This window comes from Elephantulus edwardii, unplaced genomic scaffold (assembly GCF_000299155.1).
Source record: "Elephantulus edwardii isolate Elephantulus edwardi_28Jun2011 unplaced genomic scaffold, EleEdw1.0 scaffold00234, whole genome shotgun sequence".
NCBI classification, from domain to species: domain Eukaryota; kingdom Metazoa; phylum Chordata; class Mammalia; order Macroscelidea; family Macroscelididae; genus Elephantulus; species Elephantulus edwardii.
Genome location: NW_006399984.1, coordinates 2686282 through 2707999, shown reverse-complemented (window position 1 = coordinate 2707999; position 21718 = coordinate 2686282). Strand labels below are relative to the sequence as shown.

The 21718-nt window shown below is 38.1% G+C and overlaps 1 protein-coding gene across 1 annotated transcript in view; it reads right to left on the bottom strand.

Moving 5' to 3' along the window:
• Positions 1-11213: 11213 nt before the first annotated feature.
• The window catches only part of NIPA1 (non imprinted in Prader-Willi/Angelman syndrome 1), a 165275-nt gene continuing 154770 nt past the window's right edge, over positions 11214-21718 (bottom strand). Inside the window, exons 4-5 of the mRNA XM_006898589.1 lie at positions 16777-16937; positions 11214-11725 (exon numbers count right to left, since the gene is read on the bottom strand). Coding sequence (XP_006898651.1) covers positions 11214-11725; positions 16777-16937 — 673 coding nt within the window. The remainder of the gene's footprint in view (positions 11726-16776; positions 16938-21718) is intronic.

The following is a 21718-nucleotide window of genomic DNA, read 5'->3' as shown; positions in this document are numbered from 1 at the left end:
CATCAGAGAGTTGGACAATGACTAGGGAGGACAGAAGGAGAATTGATGCCTTTGAGCTGTGGTGCTGGAGAAGAGTGTTGAATATACCATGGACAGCCAAGAAAACAAACAGATTCATCCTAGAGAGGGTTAAACCAAGCTACTCCTTGGAGGCAAGGATTCTGGGGCTTCGTCTGACATACTTTGGGCACGTTGCAAGGAGGGACAGGTCGTTGGAGAGGGACATCATGCTTGGGAGAGTGGAGGGATGGCGCAAGAGGGGAAGACCCTCCATGAGATGGATTGATTCAGTGACTGGGGTAATCGGGATGGGTGTGTCAGAAGCAGGGCGATTGGCACAGGATAGAGCAGGGTTCAGGGCTGTTGTATATAGGGTTGCTATGAGTCGCAAACGACTCAATGGCACATAACAACAACAGTAACAAATACATGTAAAAGATAATGACATACTAAAATAATCAAAACACAATCATCTCATTGTGTCAGAAAGTAATCATAAGATGGTGAATTTCTTCAGCAAAAATAAGAGATACGGCGAGCTCTGGTGGCCTAGTGGCAAGAAGCTGCAAATGCAAGCTCAGAGGCGCACCGTTCAAATCCACCAGACGCTCTGCTGGAGAAGGAGGAACAATTTCCTCCTGTACCAGTCAGATCTGATTTGAGGGTACACACAAAAACTAATGAAATAAAAAAAAATAAGAGATACACAGATAAGACATTTTCTATATCATGTGGAAACCTTGATTATTCATCTCTACCAAGAAAACTAGAAAATTTTTATTGTAGAATTAAGACTGTCTAGAACCTAAAACAAACAAAAAACCTTTTCAAGTCCAAAGAGTAGGACACATTCAGCTAGAAAGACATTATTTTAAAACATTGACAGACTCATAATAATATTTGCAAACTTAATAGTTTTATATTTAATAAGAAAATTACAACATGTCATGGGTCCTTCTATAAAGTTCGATAAAAGCAAGACTGAGTCATTAACATACTAACAGGAAGGTCCCTGATTTATTTACATGGGAAAACTTTTTTAAAAATTTTATTTTATTATTATTATTTTATTATTTTGTGTGTAAAATCAGATGGGACTGGTACAGGAGGAGATTGACCCTCCTTCTCTAGCAGAGCCTCTGGTGGATTCAAAATGTGTACCTCTGGGATTACAGCGCAGCTTCTTGCCACTAGGCCACCAGAGCTCCCTATGGGAAAACTTTTATGTAGCAAATCAGCATTTTACATTTTTAGTCTAATGAGATAATTTTTTGTTATCAAACTCATTCTTCAATCTTGGGGTCTACCAAGAAGGAACTGGTTTCAGGACCCTCAGGGATACCAAAAGTCAGGGATTCTAAAGTCCCTTATGTAAGTGCATGTAAACAACATACAACCTCTTATATATTTTAAATATTCTCAATATAACTCATAATACCTAATAAAATAAAAGTTGTGTTTTAAAATTGTCATTTAGTCTTTAAGAGCCTATGGTGACTGTTAAGTCTGGGCATAGGGGGCCAAAGAGAAGAATGAAGAATTCAGAACTCAAATGCTGATGGCCTTTCCTGCTGCTGATAAGAAGAGCAAACGGCCTTGCCTGCCTAGCTGAGCTAGCAGGTGGATCATTAATCAAAGTGGTATGTCCCTCTCTAAAGACTCTGTTTATAAAAATCTTCCCCAATAAGCTCACAGTGTGACTTCCCATTCTGCATCTCCAGAATAAGGAACTCATCCAGAAGCTCTCCCCTACCCCCTACCCTTTAATAAAGCTAAGCTTTCTCTCATTCTCTCTGATTTCTTCCTTAAGTCAGCTAACTTAACAGTGACTACCTAATTGCCTTTTCTCCTTAAATATTTTCTGTCATTGAATGTCAATAGAAAAGACTGACTGTATATTCTATTTTAAAAGAATAATAGTTATCCTTTTGAAAGGCAAAAATCCAGGAATGCTACGGAAAAGCAGTTGTTGTTATGTGCTGACAAGTTGGAACCAACCAACTCATAGCTGAGCCTCTAGAGGATTTTCAGGGACTATATATTGCACTAGAGGAGAGTGCCTTTCTCCTGCAGAGCAGATGGAAGATTTGAACTGCCTAAATGAAAACCATTGATGAGGGCATTCAATTACTATATTCTTGAAAATGTTCTGCACTTTTTTAATTCAATGTGATCCTATGAGTAGTTTGAGAGCTTCTGACATTATCCTGCTGATAATCACCAGGCTGACCTGTTGGAAAGCAGGAAATTCAGAAACATTCATTACAAATCCAACGCAGCCAGTCCACAGGTTCTATCTGAAAAATACGAACCTAAGAAATTAGAGAAGCTCATCACATCATCACAATATGGCCGTTTAGTGCAGTTTTAAAAAGTCCCTGATTAATATTTATAGTTTCTAATAGAATGCATTAAATCCTTCTTTTTAAAGCAATAAATGAAAAATTAAAATTTTCCAGTGCTTGTTTGGTTTCTTACCATTCAGGAACATGAGTTTCAGTGCAGTCTGGAGTGGATTCAGTAGTCAGCATTGTCAGTCTCAGGGCAGTTCTGAACCTGGTGCTTTGGTCAGAGGACTCCAGAACATTGCTGTTGGTGCTAACATGTTAAAAGAGTGGAGAACCCATTCCCATGGAGGTAAAATCCTGAGGCACAGATAGGTTAAGTGAGGCACAACTCTGGGGAAAAGAAAAGAATAAACATCCTTCTCTTTGGTTCATGTTCTGAACACTATAGATTTACACACACACACAGGATACATTTGAAGATTTGTTCATGTTCTACTGAGTATCAACTTTTTATTAGGAAACATTTTTAGATGTAGCAAAGTTAATTTTCTTAAAATACAACTTGTTGCATTTAATTGTGTGTGAGAAATGTGCATAAAATTCATTAATAAATGGATAATGTTGTTGTTGTTAAGTGCCGTCGAGTCGCAGGCGACTCATAGCGACCCTATGAAGGAGAGTCCTTGACGCTTGGGTGCCTTTCATCCTCTCTCCACGTTCATAGGGTTTCCGGAGGCAAGCTATTATGGAAGTGGACGCCACTCCTCCTTCCACGCTTGTTCAATCGGGGAGCTCCACCTCACTCTCAGTCCGCATTGGGTAGCCAACCATTAACGCATTTGACACATCCGTGTCACCGCTGGACAGCAACTTGTACACCAGGGATATATGACCTAGAGTAATGTCTGAACAAAAACAATGAAAGACTGGCCTGAGGGCAGCGAACTAAGGCCAAATTCTCATTCCTGTTCTGTAATAATTGGTATGGCATGACTCAGTAGAAGTACCCTACAGCGTGTCCAAGACTTTAATGCTGAACAGACACATCCTCCTTCCTACCACGCCTATCTTCCTCCATGCCTCCGTCCTCCATGCCTCCCTTCCTGCCACACCTGCCTTCTGCCATGCCTCCCTTCCTCATTTCCCTTTTTGCCACGCCTCCTTTCCTGCCTCCCTTTCCGTCCTGCATCCCTTCCTGCCACGCCTCTCTTCCTCTACGCTTCCTTTCCTGTCACAGTTTCTTTCGCGTTATTTTTTTTTCCCCTATGAGCCGCTGATAAGTTCCAGCTGCTGACCTTTTGGGACAGCAGCCTAATGCTTTAACTCTCGCCATTAGGAGTCTTATGTGAACTCAAACTCATTGTTACTGAGTTAGTTCTAACTTGCAACTGACCCTCCATCAGGTTTCTGAGTACTAAAAGAGAATGCCTTGGAGTTCCTGGTGGATTAAAGGATTCAAATTGCCAGGGAACTGCAGTGTTTGCTTTAGCAGTGCACCTCGACTGTAGTAGCAGAGCTCCCTCATTAAGCTAAAGGATACCAAAACCCAAATCCAATGCCATCGAGTCCACTTGGACTCATAACAACTCTATGAATGGTCCTACAGGGTTTCCAAGGTTAAAAAGTGCTTGCAACTGGGAGGAGGGTAGAGAGAATAGTGCAACAATGAATGAGTGGAAGCCCAAAATCTCTGTAAATGTTTATGAAAATTAATAAAATATAATTAAAAAAAAGTGCTTGTTACTGATAGATGCTGTTGAGTAGACTGTGCACTTACTGTGACCTGATTAACAAACAACATATTAGAACCTTGCACTGTCCTATGCCATCATCTTTGGCAGAACTGTAATGTGGAAGAGTGACAGATAAATTCTTTTATCTCTAACCAAATTTGACAAACCTCTAACTATAGATATGAGGAAAACATACAAAGGTAGTATATACATATTATTGGGGAAAAGATCAATACTAAGAAGTTAATGTTATAAATTTTTTTGTCTCTGAGGTGACCCACTGTGAATGACTTAATTCTTACTGAGAATAACTATACAATGCCAATCTCAAGATTTTCAGCTTAAATATCTTCTTACTATTTTCCAAAGGAATTCAGTCAAGATTTATGTAGACATCCGAGAAAACATAAGGGTGTGGATCTTAATAGTGTTCCCTCCTGGCTCTCTAGAAATAATTACTCACTACTACTTATTGCTATTGAGTGGAACCAGCTCATAGCTGACCTTCCAGCGGATTTTCAGAGGTCATAAAGTGCACAGGAGGACACTGTCCATCTTTCTCACCAGAAGCTGCTGGTAAATTCGAACCACAAAAAAGGTGTCATGCTAATTGAAAAGTCAGTGGTTCAAACGAAAAAAAAGAAGAGAGAGAGAGAGAAAGAAAAGGAGTCACCTTTAGGTTAGCAGCACAACTCCTTGCGGACTATCCGACCAGAGCTCCCTAAAATTAATTAAACAGCTTGGAAGAAAGAGACATTGCCCAGAAAGAACTAAGTACCACACTGGAGCCTGTGCTTGTCAACACATCTACTTCACAAAATCAAGAACCTGTCCACATCTGGGAGATACTGCATCTCTAGTGGTTTCCAGGGGTCAAGAACAAACAAGAATATGGAAGTTGGTACATTTTAATAGGGTTTTCTTCTGTTAAAACAGACATGAAGCCTAAAAAGAAGTATACATTGTTGCTAGGATGAATTTCTAGAAATAAAAATGCATGAAACAAATTGGCTTGAAAGTAAGATTGAAAAGCTATTTCTTATTGCTGTACAAAGAGCAGCAAAATAGATCTCACTAACATTCCATATGAAAACACCACCATAATTACAGTTTGAGTGACAAGCAAGGCAATTAGTCAACCATAGACATCTGTCCTTCCTCTATGAGACCTTCTTCCACAGATGGAGGGGTGAGGTGCAAAGAGGCAGAATATTCCAGATGGTCTCTCAAATAGGTCCAACATTTGATCAATCAATGATCAGGACAGGAAGTCCTTTTTAAATGCAAAAATGAAAAAATAAGGCATTATCCAAGTGAGAGATGCAAGAATGGCCTCTTTAAATACCTCTCAGTTATAAATCTGTAAAGTGTTCTTTTAAAAATATGTTTTGATGAAAGTTTAGAGTAAATACTTTGTTCTTCAGTCCAGAGAACCTCCCCCCCACACACACACATTTCACATGTATTTAGTGTTGTGGTTTTTTTTTATTTATTTAGTTTTAGAAAGGGAAACAAAAGACCCTTTCCTTTTCTAGGTCCTCTCCCAATGCTCTTACTTCAGAAGGTTTTAGTTCTTGTTAGGTACTATCAAGTCAACACCAACCCATACATTATACCTTGTATACAACAGATTTAAACTTTACCCAAATCTGCACCATTCTCATAATCTCTGCTGAACTCATTGTTTCAGTCACTGTGTCGATCCATTTTGTTGGAGGTCTTCCTCTCTTATCTGCATTCCACTTTTCCAAGCATAATGTCTTTTTCCAAGGACTTGCTTTGGGTTTTTCTTAGAACTGTTTAAATTCTATAAGCTTACACTTTTATATTTATCTCTTTCCTTCAAATTGCAGATAAATTATTAAAACATGAATAAAGTAAACCATTCAAATTAGACACTGTATGGTTTATGGTAAGCTTGATTATTTAGTTATATTAATTACTCTGAGGATTAGTTCCATTTGAAGAGAAGTCTTATCTTACCAATAATATTTGTTAACAGAGAAATCTATTTGCAAACATGAGAGATTCTAACTGCCAGGGACCTATAACCATTAATACTTAGCAATTTTCTTTTACTTTAAAAAAGTCATAGGGAAGATTATTTAGAAAAATATCATCTCCTAATGTATAGGCTATAATTGTGAATTTGAAGATAACAAAGTACACTGAAAATGCACTACACTAAATTTACCATGTTAATTACATCAAGGTGAAGATGGTAATTTCCATAAGAAGATACATGAACTTTCCTCATTATACTTGCATAGCCACATATATTATTTCAATATCTCAAAATTCTTGCATAGGGAAATAATCTTATGCCTAAAAGTATATTAATTCTCTTACTCTATAATTTTAGAATGTTCTTTCAAAAAAAATGTGCTTTTTTATCAAGAAATAATAAAAAACATTAACAGCTGAGCATTTATTAACAATAATTTAACACAACATGTCAATTATTTTTCCAAATAATTTTATTGTTGCCATTAGTGATAAATCACTGCCAACCCATGATTTTTACACATTGCTCTTTTATAGGTAATTTTTGCTCTATGTAGAACCACTAATCAAGTGTTATATCATCAATTCCTGCACTGTTGGGCTTTTTTATAGTGCCTTAAATGCAGTTTGAGCTTCTTCCTACATTACCATTTGTTCTTGATCATATGCTACTTCCTGAAATATTTTAATGTTCATCAATTCTTTATGGTAGTGTGACTCTGTGGATGCTTCCAGGCAACCCTGAATATGCCAAGAAATTTGGATACCTGGACAACTGACAGAAGAGATCCATATTCTCATTTTTTTTTTAAAAAAAAAAAGGTGATCTAATAGAATTTACTTATAAAACAATATCATTACTATCAAATGGAAATAAAATATAAAGATTATTTTTAAGTGGCTAGAACAGTAAATCAACAGGGAACTTGTAGAAATTCAATCTGGATTAAGAAGAGATAGTGGAATGAGGGAAATCATTGCTAATATGAGATGGATTTAGGCTGAGAGTAGAAAGTACAAAAAAGATGCTTCTCTGTGCCTTATTGATTTGGCAAAGGTATTTGACTGTGTAGATCATAACAAATTCTGGATAACATTGAAAAGAATAGGAATACTAGAATAATGCTCACATGAAACTTACACAGAGACCAAGACATTGTCGTCCAAACAGAATAAGGGAACACTGAGTGGTTTAAAATTGGAAGGTGTATGTACATCAGGGTTGTATCCTTTTGCCATAACTAATGAATCTGTATGCTGAGGAAACCATTAGAGAAGATGGACAATATGGAGAAGAAAGTAGCATGGGAGGATGACACATTAACAGCTTGCATTATGCAACTGACATGTCCTTCCTTGTGGAAAGTGAAGAAGACTTGAAATATTTTCTGCAGAAGATCAAAGCCTTCAGTATAAATTATATCTCAGTGTCAAGAAAACAAAATTCCTTACCACTGGACCAATAAGCAACACCATGATAGATAGAAGATTAAAGCTGTTAATTATTTCCTTTTATGTGGATCCACAGTCAACACCCATGTTAGCAGCAGTCAAGAAATCAAATACATTAGGGGAAACTGCTGTCAAAGACCTCTCCAAAGTGCTAAAGAACAAATATGTCAGTTTAAAGACTAAGGTGTGCCTGGTCCAAGCCATAGTCTTTTCAATTACTTCCTAAGCATCTACTTGCATCATTTTGTGCACATGGATTACTAAAGAAGAAAAAAAGATCTGGTTAATATAAACATCAGCATAATTAGTTGTTGTTCTGTACCATCAAGCTCATCCTTCAGTGGATTTTCAGAGGCAGTAAGTTGCACAGGAAGAGATTACATCCATCCTTCTCCTGCAGAGCAGATGAAGAGTTCAATCTATGTGATTTTAAACCCCAAAAGGGGTTACAGCAAAGTTTCTTACTACTAAGCCACCAGAGATCCTTACATAATTAGCAATTATACTTAAAACTATTTAGGAAGTTTGTGGAAAGTGAGGAGGATTTGAAGCACTTGTTCCAGAAAATAAAAAAATGCAGCCTTCGATATGGATTGAATCTCAATGTCAAGAAGACAAAGATTCTTACCACTGGAGTGATAGGCAACATCATAACGGATGGAGAGGAGACTGACTGTCAACAGCTTCATCTTGCTTGGATTCACAATTAACACCCATGGTACTAGCAGTAAGGAAATGAAGTGATGCACTGCACTGGGAAAATCTGCAGTTAGGGACCTCTCCAAATTATTGAATAGTAATGATGGTCAGTTTGAGGACTAAGGTGCGTCTGATTCAGGCAATAGTCTTTCCTTGCTATGCATCTGAGAGCTAGACAATGAATAACAATGACAGAAAAAAGAATTTAATCCTTTGAGCTGTGGTATTGAAACAGAGCAATGGACAACTCATAGATGACCAAGAGAACAGATAATGTCTTGGAGAAAATGGAGGCAAGAATGATGAGAATTCGCCTCACATACTTCGGGCATGTTCCTAGGAGATGCTATTCCTTGGAGAGGGACATGATAATGGAAAGGGTGGAGGGTCAGAGAATGAGAGGAAGACCCTCAATCAGCTGGATTGACATGGTGACTGCCACAATGGGCTCTTGTGTATCAGGAAGTGTGAAGACGGTACAGGGTAGAACAAGGTTCAGATCTTTTGTTCTCAGGGTTGCTATGAGTTGTACTCAACTCAACAGCACCTAACAACAACCACAAGAACAATGAGGGTTTAAGTGAGGAGCTATAAGATATTTTACTAACTCAAGTGAAGAAATGACAAAATCAGTTGTTTTCATCTTAGCTATAAATTCTTTGAAAGAGACACTATGTGTATTTTGATATGTAGAAACGAATCTAAACTTAATTGTGTCCTTTAACTAGTTCCTTTATTAACTTATTCTCCTGACATAGAAAACAATATATGTGCTAATAACAGTGAGGTGAAGTAGATCTTGCTAAAAATTTTATTTTTCTAGCATTGTCTTTAATTTGATCCAGCCACCCTGTAAGCAGGCAGCCTGCCTACATCAGCAACTGCTGTGAGACCAGTATAAGACAGAGGGGAGACAGTGGTAAGGTGCATCCTGAGAGACCCAGATGCAGCCAGAGACCTTGAGATGGGAACATCAACACCAGGAAAAAATAAGCAGAGAAACCAGCATGTGTCATATGGGGCTAGACATTTCTGTGCCAAAGGTATCTTGCTGCCTGGATTATTGAAGCACTATATCTTGCTGCTCAAGAGTAGCTGTGTGAACTAATTAAAGGATTGTGTCTTGTTGTGAACCTGGCTTGGGACTGGTACTTACTGAATCTGGATTTTCTTTTGCTTTCCCCCTCTCTAACTTATTTCCCTAAGAAACATCACAATTATGAGTAAAAAGATTCTGTGAAGTCTATGTGGCCATTGGCAATGAATTTTGGACCAACGAGTAGCATGGGAGCACATGTCTGACCTCATAGGAATTAGATTTGTGTTGTGAATGTTGTTGATGAGGGCAATCTCCCTTGTGCAGTTAGTAGAAGTCTGACCTGGCTATCCCCACATTGTCCTTGCTCTTCTTACAAGCAGTTACTTTCTTACTTAACAGCCTTATTATGAAATCAAGTAATTTATTTCTTCTGAGTGGCCATCAAAGCAAAAGCTGCAAGGCTTGCAGAGGAAAAATTTGGATACATTTAATAGTAGATTATATTTGTATATATTGAACAAACAAAATGCTTCATTTTACTTATAGTAATGGTCTTTAGTAAAACATGCTAAAAGGGTCATTTTTTCTAACTTAGTTTGACTGTCTAACAGTCTCTGTTGTTGTTGTTTGTCTTTGAGTTGAACATGACTCATAGTGACCCCATGAACAAAAGTCCTGAAGCCCTTCTAACAACCATTGACATTTATCAAAGTTCATAGAGTTTCTGGAGGCATGTTATTTGGCAAGTGGATATATGGTGAGGTCAATAAAGACTTGTGTATTGCCCAACAGTCTCTATACACTATTATTTCTGATTTATATAATTTAAATATTGACATATGAAAGTATAATGAAGGAAGTTGTGTATGAGAACATACATACAGTAATAATCAATTTAAGCAAACAGTTGAAGGGATAAAGGCACTGGAATTTATTAGAGCTATTGGAAGACATCTATAAGCTAACACTGAGTAACATCCCTTCACTCCTTGATTTGCTATTAAAATGTCTTCAGGTTAGAGAAGGAGAGGCTCCAATTATTTCAAAGGATTAACAACAAATGTGTAAAAAAAAAACACAAATGTGTATACCTCTCATATGAACAAGGTACCTAGTATGGACTGAATTGCATCCCTCAAAATTATGTTTTAAATTCTAACCCTTACACCTTTTGCAAATGGTTGTCTTTGTTATACTGATGAGGCAAGATTAGTGTAGGCCATGTTTTGTGTCTTACAAAATCTCTTAAAAAATTTAAAATGACCAAATTATGCAAATAGAGATGGGAGAAAATAGATGTCAGGCAGCATAGAGAACTCCAAGCAACCTGGGAACAAAAGCTGAAGAGACAAGGATCTTCCCTCAGAGCCAACAGAGAAAGAGAAAGCTTTTCTCTGGTGCAGGTACTCTGAATTTTAACTTCAAACCTCCTACACTGTGAGAGTATTTTTTTATTTTCTATTTGTGAAAGCCATACACTGTGGTATTTCTGTTATAGCAGTAGAGAACTAAGACAGTCCCTGAATGTTGTACATATTTAATGTAAAATTATGTAACTAGCAAAGCACTTGCAGAGATTTCAAAACAACCTCTCTAATTTCCAAAATAATCTAAAGTAAGACTGCTCCTTTACAAAAACTAACCAGAAAAGGCATCTTTACTTTATATTTAAATCATGTTAAAAACATTTTAAAAGGAAAGAATATTTATGAAATTTTCCAAGTTAGTGACAATGAAAATGAGATTCTTCTCATCAGAGAGATGATATTCAGGCAACCTTTTGGCACCTTCAGGCTCCTGAGGGCTGGCCCCAACTGTGGTGTTGAGTAATGTTCTACTACAGTGATTTTAGGGTATAGGCATCCATCCACCAGATAGATCACCTATCCTGAGCAACTCCATTAACAGATATTTAAGATTTCTTCCATTTACATCAAGTTAGAACCAGAAAACTATCCATTTCCTCTCCTTAAGCCAACTAGAACCCTCTGTTTCAATCTAGTCTGTTTTCATATTAGATTTGTTCATCTCCCCAATGCTGAAATTGAATTCTTTGAACACTTGTATGAGGACAATTCCAACAGAGACAGTTGTGAACCCACAGGCCATTCCCAAGAAGTCGACCAGGCCCACGTTGCTCCATTCCCGGAACAGGATGGCTGAAGCCAACAGAACCAGTGTGGTGAATACAACGTAGTAGATGGCCCCAAACACTGAGGAGTCAAAGCACTCCAATGCTTTGTTGATGTACCTGAACTGGACGATGATGCTGCAGCCAAGCACGGCCAGGAGCACTAGGCACAGACAGAGGGCTCTCTGACTAGATGGGTTGTTGTGGAAGATGTCTTGGGCTGCCAGCCCAATGCCCTTGGTGGAAGGCACGGTGAAACTACCCAGCAAGGAGCAAATGCTGATATACACCATGATGTTGGTGGGCCCATGGGCTGGTGCAATCCAGAAGATGAGGAGCAGCAGCATGAGGAGCACGATGCACAGGTATCCCACAAACACTGGAATATAGATGTTAGATAGTGACCCTGGAGGTCCCACTGTATTTTTTTGGGTGACTATGTTTCAGAGAGCTTGGTCTGAATCAGGGAAGAGAGGACCCTTAACATTTTGGAATGAGTTTACTAGACTCAGTTATTCCACAAAAACTATTTTCACCATTAGAACATTTATAACTCCTAATGATTGTGTGCCAATAAATAAGTCCTCTACTTATTTTTTTTATGTTATCAAGTTATTTTAACTCAGAGAGACCTTATATAATTGAGGAGAACTGTTTTTTAAAGGTTCCTAGATCTTTATGAAAACAGATAGTCAGATATTTTCTCTGCATTGCACCATTTGGAGTCATTAAAGTCCTCTGTTAAAATCACCCTAGGTGTTTTAAGATTTATATTTAAATAATTCACATATAGATTTTCTTAGTTTAGACTGTTAAACAAACCTTTTTTTCTGACTATTTATAATGGGCAAATAGAATAGGCTTAGAAAAGTCATTTACTTGGGAAAATTGGCTTAGCTAATGACCTAGGAAAGCCAACAACTTAGGAAAGTTGTGGGTATAGAGCTATGATTGTTGCAAAAATTAGGGCAGATGTAAAGAGCTCTGGATTGTACAGAGTCCCACATAGGAGAAAACCAACCAACCAACCAACCAACCAACAAACAAACCAACCAACCAAAAACTTGTTTTCAATATTTCCTTGGACTTGGTAGTGAAAATGTTTATATTAAAAAGACTCTAGAATCTATGTATTTTAAATAATAAATTTGACATGCATCTAACATGTAATTAAATTTCTGGAAGTTTAACTTTGTAAATTGTTGGCAAGATCACCTTGAGGGTTTGAACCAATGACTTGATGCCCTACATGGATATGTTCAATTTCTAGGGTCTGCTCCTGTGATCTAGGGTCTGCCAACTTCAGTGCATCTTTTCATGTAGCTATGTCCAAGTATTTATATATTGAAATGCATGTTTTATTATACATTTTGTTCTGCTCTTTCTCCTTCATATTATAGAAACATTAGTTTCTTTGAAACTAGGTGTATAAGGGGATTGTATTTTCCATAAATTTTATTTCTACCCCAAAATGGAGGTGTTAGGTACAGGATCTCACAAAGGGGGGGGGTAAAATGTTGGCAAACTCACTAAAGTATGGATATACAAACTAGCAAGGAGGACATGTGGGACTCATTTGACAAGGAGATAAGGAACTCTGGGTATTTTGATGCAGGCTCCTGGTCCTGGTCAGGGGTAGAACATCAAGGAAGACTGTCTACAGGTAGGGAACATTAGAAGTACAGTTGAAATATGTCTAAGAACCTACCAATAAACTTGAGAATGGCTATGGAAGGAAGAAAGATGAGCATGCACAACTTGTGTGGGGAAAGTATTAGGAGCAGCTTGAACAGAAGTGTACAGCTTAATAGCAAAGAAAGCAACTGTACCTGAGCAAGGAGTTACTGGGGCTTTCTTTCAAAGGAAGGAAGAGTTGCAAAGAGTTTTATGCTAGAGATGGATAATAGGACTACATTTTGGAAGGCTGTTGTTGGTTGCCACTGAGTGTACAATGGCTCCTAGACATTTTGGAAGAGTCTCATGCAATAAAACAGCTGGAGTAGGGAGTGGGAAGAGCTGTGAAAGGGGCAGGAGAGAATTGATGACCAGTCAAACATTCTGGCAAAGAAGGGACAGACTGGAGAAAAGAAATACACTGAGAAGTGCTTAGCTCCAAAAGAAAACTCCAGACCCAAGAAAACTCGGTTTTTGGTGAGCAAATTTACTTTCTTTTTTGTCTATAGTAACAGTGAGAAGCTCTGGTGGCATTGTCTCTAGTGAACTGTGATGCCATTTACAGCTAAGGAAACTTGCTACAGGTTGCTGTGAGTTGGAACCAACTGGATGGAAGTGAGCTTGAGGAGGGTTTTTTGGCTTTTAGTAATAACAGCTGTATGTTTCTCAATTTCATGACTCTTGTTTTATTTCAGTATTTCTCAACTTTTTTTTCTCCATTATTATCTAAGTCACCAGAATAATGCTGTCTTATATTTTCAAGCACTTTCCCATCTGCTGAGTCAGAACTGACTCATAGCTAACCCTCTAATGGGTTTTCAGAAAGCTATAAATTGCCTGGGAGAAGACTGCCCATCTTTCTCCCAAAGAGGTGCTGGTGGATTCAAACTACCAGAGAGGCTCAGCCAATGTATGAGCAGTGTAGCTCCTATAGCTGATGCCACCAAAAAAGATTTTCATGTAAAAAAGTATATTTTTTCCTATCATCTTCATATACATTTTTATGGTGCTATTAAAATAAAATACATTTTATATAAACAATAAATTAGGATTTAATAGACTGGTATCACCTACATTCATCAAAAAAGAAGTGCGTGGTTTCTATACATGAGCCTATTTTAAGTGTTCCATATTACTAAAGTCATACCACTATGGGGGGGGTAGAAGGGGAGGGATAAGTAGCCCTTGGAAGATTCTTCCAAAATTTAAGTAAAGAATTTCTTTTAGGACAGTCATATTTAGTTTCCAGGTCTCTGTTCATGTCTTCTGTCATTTCTCACAGTATTGGAAATATTATTTTTATGGGAGCAAGTGAGTATCATTAACTAAGGGATATTGTTGTTTTTTGGTGTAATCAAGTCGACTACAATTCATAGCAACCCTATGAACAAAAGATCTGAACCTTGCTCTATCTTGTGCCATTCTCATCATCTCTGATAAACTTGTTATGGTCACTATCCATCTCGTTGAGGGTCTTCCTCTCTTTCACTGTTCTAAGCATGATGTCTCCTTCCAAGTATTGACCCTTCCTAACAAAATTCCCAACATATGTGAGGTAAAGTTTCACCATCTTTGCCTCTAGATAGCACTTTGGCTGCCTTGTCTCATTTTACTATGAAGAAACTTTAGTGGTGCAATGCTTAAAGAGCACACAGCACAGCTGTTAAGGAAAAATTCATAATTTTGAACTCAACATTTCCTTTGTGAAAGATGGAGAAGTCTGTTTCTGTGATAGATTTGTTGTTGTTGACTGCTGTTGAGTTGAGCACAACTCATAGCGATCCTATGAACAAAAGGCCTAAAGCCTTTCTATAACTATCAACATTTACCAAAGTTCATAGAGTTTCCAGAGGCATGTTGTTTAGGAAGTGGATGCCACTCCTGCTTCCAAGTGGTAGTTTTACAGCCTTGAAAATCTTGTGAGGCACTTTTACTCTGTCCTGTAGGACCACAATAAATAAGAACCAATGTCACAGCACTAAGTTAAATTTAACTTAAAAACGCTTTTTAAAATTGCTCCTAACTAGGTATCTTAAAACTCTGGCTTCTACTGAAGAATTTTTTAAAAATTTCTTTTTATTATTATTTTTTGTGTGTACCGTCAAATCGGATCTGACTGGTACAGGAGGAGATTGCTCCTCTTTCTCCAGCAAAGCATCTGGTGGATTTGAACCACATACCTCTGGGATTATAGTGCAGCTTCTTGCCACTAGGCTACCAGAGCTCCCTCTACTGAAGAATTTTTAAAGACAAAAGAAAACTAATAAAATCATTATGAAAAGTGTGGCATAAATTTTAGAAACAACAGCTGAGTATACAATTTGGAGAATTTTAATAAAACTGACTATGTTTCATTTTTTAAAAAAAGTATGTATTTGTTTTTATGCCAATCAGTGCTCCTTAAGAATTGCAAAATAATGGCAAATCTGCATTTGGATATCAGGAGGGAGAGAGTTGTGTAATAGCATTCATCTAGTTGGTGGTCTGTGTTGCTGTGACCCTTGGAAGATTCCAGTTCCTTGGGATCCTTTATGTTGCTGTAGTGAACTTGTATGACAGAGCAGAATTCTTCCACAGGATTTGAGGTTGATATATTTACAGAAACAGATCACCAGGCTTTCTATCCACAGAGCAAGTGATGAATCCTAACTGATAACTTTTGGTTAGCATTCTAGTTTAACTGCTGAACCACTTGGGTACAAGGCTTCTTGTTAGTGGTATACTGGAAGTAATTTAGAAGAATTCTATACTTTATGGCCAATATTATTATGTAACTATTATTTTTCATTCTATATAACAAATAGTAAGTTTTAATGGGCATATATATATATATATATATATATATATAGCCCGTGGGGGATATAAAAATAAGCAAAATACAAGCTACACTTTCAAAAGGCTTCAAATCTGAAAGAAACACTGCTATACAGATAGATACACAGCAGATACAAAGGAAAAGAGCTAAGACATCACAGGGTCCATAGGTCCATAACAGTATGCCTTGGACATTCAGCCACCACTGCAAATGGGACTAGCTGTGGGAGAGTGCAGAGGAGCAAGTGGGTTATGGTAGTCAGCTATAGAGGCAGCACACAAAGATAGGAATGGGAGAAACAGGTGTTAACAGGTCTGTCAATATGTTAACAAGACAGTGTCATCTGTAGTGTGTTTTCTCTTTGTCTGAGCAGTCTGAGCTTAAAGAGGGGCAGGGCTCATGGGAATGTGTAGCTTTATTGGGGTGGATCTACCTTCTAGCTCACGAGGCTGAGGGGAACTTGGAAGAAGTGACATTGACAAGTGTAAGCCAGAATGAATCCAGACAGAGCAAGAAGGGGCCTCCTACCTGGTGGGAAGGTTAGGAAGAGCACTCTGATGGCAGAAGGACCTAGGGATGGGATGGGGGGAAAAAGACAAACAAGTAGGGATTCCTTCTGAGAAACTAGAGACTCAGAGGATGAATAGAAACTTGTTCAAGAAAGGATTGAAAGAAAAGGTTTGACAGCTGTCTTTCAGACAGTGATTGGAAGATGTCTTCTAGGAAGCATTAACAATGGTAGCAGTTGAAGACAAGGGGCCTACCAAGTTTTCTCTGGCTCGATCTCAGGATCTTGAAGTACCCCAAAAAAAAGTTCAGAGATACTCCTCACACACCAGGTCAGAAAGTTGGAGAAGGCAGGAGGTCATGGTTTGAAAAGGTGAGATTCCTCGTGCCATTTTTACCAAGTTCTCTTGCCAGTGTTGAAAGAAAAAAGTTACCTGGATTTGTCAGTTTCTCCTCCAGCTCAGCCTGAGTCGTCACACTTTCAGATTTAGGGGAGTGGATAATCAGCACGACAGAACCTGCACAGCTGAGCAGACACCCCAATTTCCCCAAGATGTTGAGTTTTTCCTTCAGAAGGTAAGAAGCTAAAATGGACCTTCAAGAAGAAAAAGAAGTGGTTACAATTTAATCAAACTATCTGGCATATTTTTACTTATTGTACTTACAGAGGTGGGTCATATTTTCTTTATAGCTATTTATTTAAATTAATCTATTTTTAAGAAAATATTATACATTTTTACCAAAGTGCTTATAAACATAAATAGGATTTAATATAAAATTCCATGCATAATCAATACATAGTTAATTGTGTTTTTAGCCCATAACATTATTTCATATTTGTGAAATACCAACTCAAAGCTCAACTCATTACCATAGAGTCAGAACTGAATTACTCTCCATTGGGTTTCTAAAGTTGCATGAGAGGAGATTGCCCAGAAATTGCTCATCTTTCTCCTTTACAGCTCCTAAATAGATTTTAACTGCCAGGAAGGTGTGGCTGTTGAGTGAGCCGTACAACTCATTATAGACTAGGACATCATTGCTGCCCTTACAATAAATAGCAGAGTAGAAAAAGGAAGTTTTATGATTAATTAAAAAAGTGTTGGTAAAATATGGTACAAAAATTGTTAGGAAAATTTAGAGTAATACAGGATTATAAATACTATAAAAATGCATATATTGTTGTTATTTGTGTACCATAGAGACAGAACCAACCTATGGCTGACCCTCAAGCGGGTTTCCGGAAGCTACTTACTATTCGCTCGGGAGAAGACTGCCCAGCCCTCTCCCGCGGAGTCGCTGTTACCTTAAACCGCATGCCTTGGAAATTGCAGTTCAGATTCTTGCCATTAGGTCATGAGAGCTCCTTAAAATAAGGTTTGTTGTTGTTGTTGTTGTTGTATACCACAGAGTTAGAACTGACCCATAGCTGACCCTCCAACGGGTTTTCAGAGGCAGGTGATCATAGGGGAGGAGATTGCCCATGATTCTCCCGCAGAGCAGGTGGTGGTCTCGAACCGCGTGCTTTCGAGGTAGCAGCACAGCTTCTTGCCAGAAAGAATCCAAAAAATATTACAAGCGGTATCTGTTTCTTTTTTTCCTCTCTTTCACCTCCCACCCTCTCGCTTTCTTTTCTCTCATTACTGTTGACTTGGAACCAACTCATAGCTGACCCTCGAGTGGATTTCTCCGTGTGAGAAAATCTTTCTCCTCAAAAGCTGCTGGTGCTCTTTAAGTGACAGAACTTTATTGTTTCCTTACATTTTGTTTTGCACTTTTCTTTTTAAACTATTTAAAAACCTAGAGATCTCTAATCTTGTTTAGATGACTACAGAACCTGGAGAAGCTTTTGATACATAACACTATGATAAATCTAATTTTTAAAATTCAAAACAGATTTTTAAATTAAACTTTAGCTGTGGTGTCAACTTTGCGGGGGTGGGGGGAGCTGCTGGTGGATTCAAACTGTCAGAGAGGACCATCTTTGGGTTAGCAACTCCATCCAGACTGTATGGCCAGGGCTCTACACAGTGTATAGATGATTTCCCCCCCTCTAATAGTTCAAATGTTTAGATACTTTTCGATCTAAATTTCATCTTACAGTTGTTGTTGAAAATAAGTGTATAAAAATACCAATTCCATAATTTTCTACGTTATCATTTAGGGACACTGCTTTTGTCTTTTGAGGTGTATAACCATTGCTATTCTCCTTCTCTGAGTTGTTCCTCTGTCAGTAACATAAACTCAGTGCTAAGATTCAGTCTTTTGAGTTGCTGTTGTCATTTGACCCCATTTTTGCTAGTTAAGCAACTTATTGCTTGATTTTAAAATTATTTCAGCAATATTTTTGGCTTAAAGTTTAAATATTACCTCAGAGCAGTAGTTACAGGGGGTTAGCGACCCTCCAGGCTATAGAAAGTCTGTGGATATTTGAAATTCTGTTCCACATGCTCTCCTACACCACATTCTCCAGCCCCTGTTAAAATCAGGATTCTTCCATGGAATTTTGTTTTTTAGTAAAAATGTATAAATCCCATTAGCTTTCATCCAATCAATTTAATTAAAATGTTGTTACTCCTGTTGTTAAGTGCCATCATAGCCACTACTTCTATGGCAACCTTATGAACAACATATCTGAGCCTTACCCTGTCCTGCCCCATTCTCACTCTGATATTCTCAGGCCCATTGTTACAGTCATCATATCAATCCATCTTGTTAAGGTTCTTCTTCTCTTTCACTGACTATTCACCATTCTTAACATGTTATCTTTTCCAAGGATAGACGAATGCAATGAATTACAATGAGTGATCAACCCTTTATTATCTGATCTATAATTTCCCTTCACCTAATGTACTTATTTTTACTTCTCTCTTCCTCCCTTCCATTTCTGGTAACCACTTAAGAATAATTTCATTTGTATTGAAACTTTTCCTTAGCTTTTTTTTTTTTTTTTTGTATTTCAAAACAAACTCTGGCCAATTTTATTGAAGAAAAATATTTACATGATTTATTTATTTTTCACCAGTCAGTTCTGGCATGCTTCTAATGATACCAGAATCACCTGGATCAATGATAGCCAATGTGCATACTCTGTAGTATTTTCCGCATGCTGTGCCCAGTTCAATATTATTGCCACTGTAGTGATGGGCACCAGTTTTGGCCAACATCGCATAGTACTCTATTTCAGATTTCCTCAAGGCTGGGCAGTTGTTGGCGAGGATGACCAGCTTGGCTTTTCCTTGCCTGATCATCTTCAGAGTCTGCTTGTACCCCAGCACGTATTTCCCGCTTTTCATAACAAGCTGGAGCCTCGAGTTGATCGACTCCAGGGACTTTTTCGTCTTTTTCGCAGCCACCATCTTTTCGCCTTTGGTGCCAGCCGACCCTCCATCTAGCGCTGCCGACAAAATGGCCGGGGAGGGATAAAGGAAGTGCTCATGCGCAAGGCAGATTCTTCAAGGGAGCGCCGCCGGAGCCGGAAGCAGAATCCTTAGCTTTTTATAATCGTCATTTTGTATTATCATTGTATTTTACGTAATTGTCTACTCAGCCTATTTTCCTCTAGATTTATGCATGATGAGTCACCAATTTTTTTTTTTTTAGCAAGATGTTCATTTATTCATTGTTGACACACGTTTCACTCACAATTGTGGTTCTGAGAATAGGCTTTGTTAGGGAAATAAGGAGAGTGGGGAAGGCAAAGAATATTTCAGAAGTCCAGATATTTTTAATTGTTTTTTTTTAAATTAATTTTAATGAAAGTTTACAGAGACTTAGGGTTTCCATTCATTCATTGTTGCACTTTTCTCCCTACCCACTCCCTCCCCCCCCCAATTCACTCTTCTCCTCGAAAAGAAAGAAAAACTCTTTCATTGTTATACAATCCCTCCCCCCAAGTCCACTTCACTCTGCAGCCTTCACGCTGGATTTCTGTAATGACAAGAGTACCCACTCATATATCCCTTTTAAACAGTTCTCTCCCTCATCTGTTTCAATGCAATATACATAATTCCTCCTCTCCTTTTCTGTGTTCCCTCATCCTTGATGTCAGTCTGGTTTTACAACAGTTGCCCTATGCAATATTTGTCCTTTTGTGACTGAGATCTTTCACTCACCATAATGTCCTCCAGGATCATCCATTTTGCATAATATTCCATGAGTTCCTTGTTTTCCAATGGTGCATAGTATTCCATTATGTGAATATACCAGAGCTTCTTGGTCCATTTGTTTGTTGATGGGCACTTGGGTTGTTTCCAGATCTTTGCTATTGTGAACAAAGCCACAATAAACATGGATGTGCAAATATCTGCTTGGATGGCCGTTATGGTTTCTTTAGGGTAAATTCCCAGTAGTGGAATTGCTGGGTCAAATGGTATCTCTATTTGCAACTTTTTGAGAAAGTGCCATTCCGTAGTGGTTGCATCATTTTACACTCCCACCAACAGTGAATAAGGGTTCCAGTTTCTCCTCAACCTTGCCAGCATTTGATGTTTGTTGTTCTGCTAAATTTTGCTATTCTTACTAGGGTGAGATGATATCTCATAATTGTTTTGATTTGCATCTCTCTTAGAGCTGGGGGTTTTGAACATTACTTCATGTGTTTGTCATCTGAATGTCCTTTTTTTATTAATTTCAATGAAAATTTACAGAGACTTTGGATTTCCATTCATTCATTGTTGTACTTTTCTCCCCTCCCAACCCTCCCCCCCCCAAGTACACTCCCCTCTTGGAAAAGTAAAAGAAAAATTATTTCATTGTTTTTCAATCCTTCCTCCCAGGTCCACTCCACTATGCAGGATTCAGTTTGGACGCCTGTCATGACAGTAATACCTAATCACATATCCCTTTTAAACAGTTTTCTCCCTCATCTGTTTCAATGCAGTATATAATATTAAATCCATCTTTCTCAGTCTCCCCCCAACCCCAATGTCATTATAACTGTGGCACCCTACAGTATTTGTCCTTTTGTGACTGAGATACTTTGCTCAGGATAATGCCCCACAGGGTCACCCATTTTTAATAATATTGCATGAGTTTCCTGTTTTTCAATGCAGTGTAATATTCCATTGTGTGAATATACCACAACTTCTCTAGCCATTCATTTGTTGATGGGCACTTAGGTTGTTTCCAACTCCTTGCTATTGTGAACAAAGTTGTGATGAACATGGGTGTGCATATATCTGCTTGGGTGTCAGTTACGGTCTCTTTGGGGTATATTCCCAGTAGTGGAATTGCTGGGTCAAATGGTATCTCTATTTGCAACTTTTTGAGAAAGCGCCATACCACCTTCCACAGTTGTTGCACCCTTGGTTTTGTTTTCAAGGCAATATCCCTTATCATCTCGTCAGCCATGAAGTAAGCAGTTCTTACACAGCG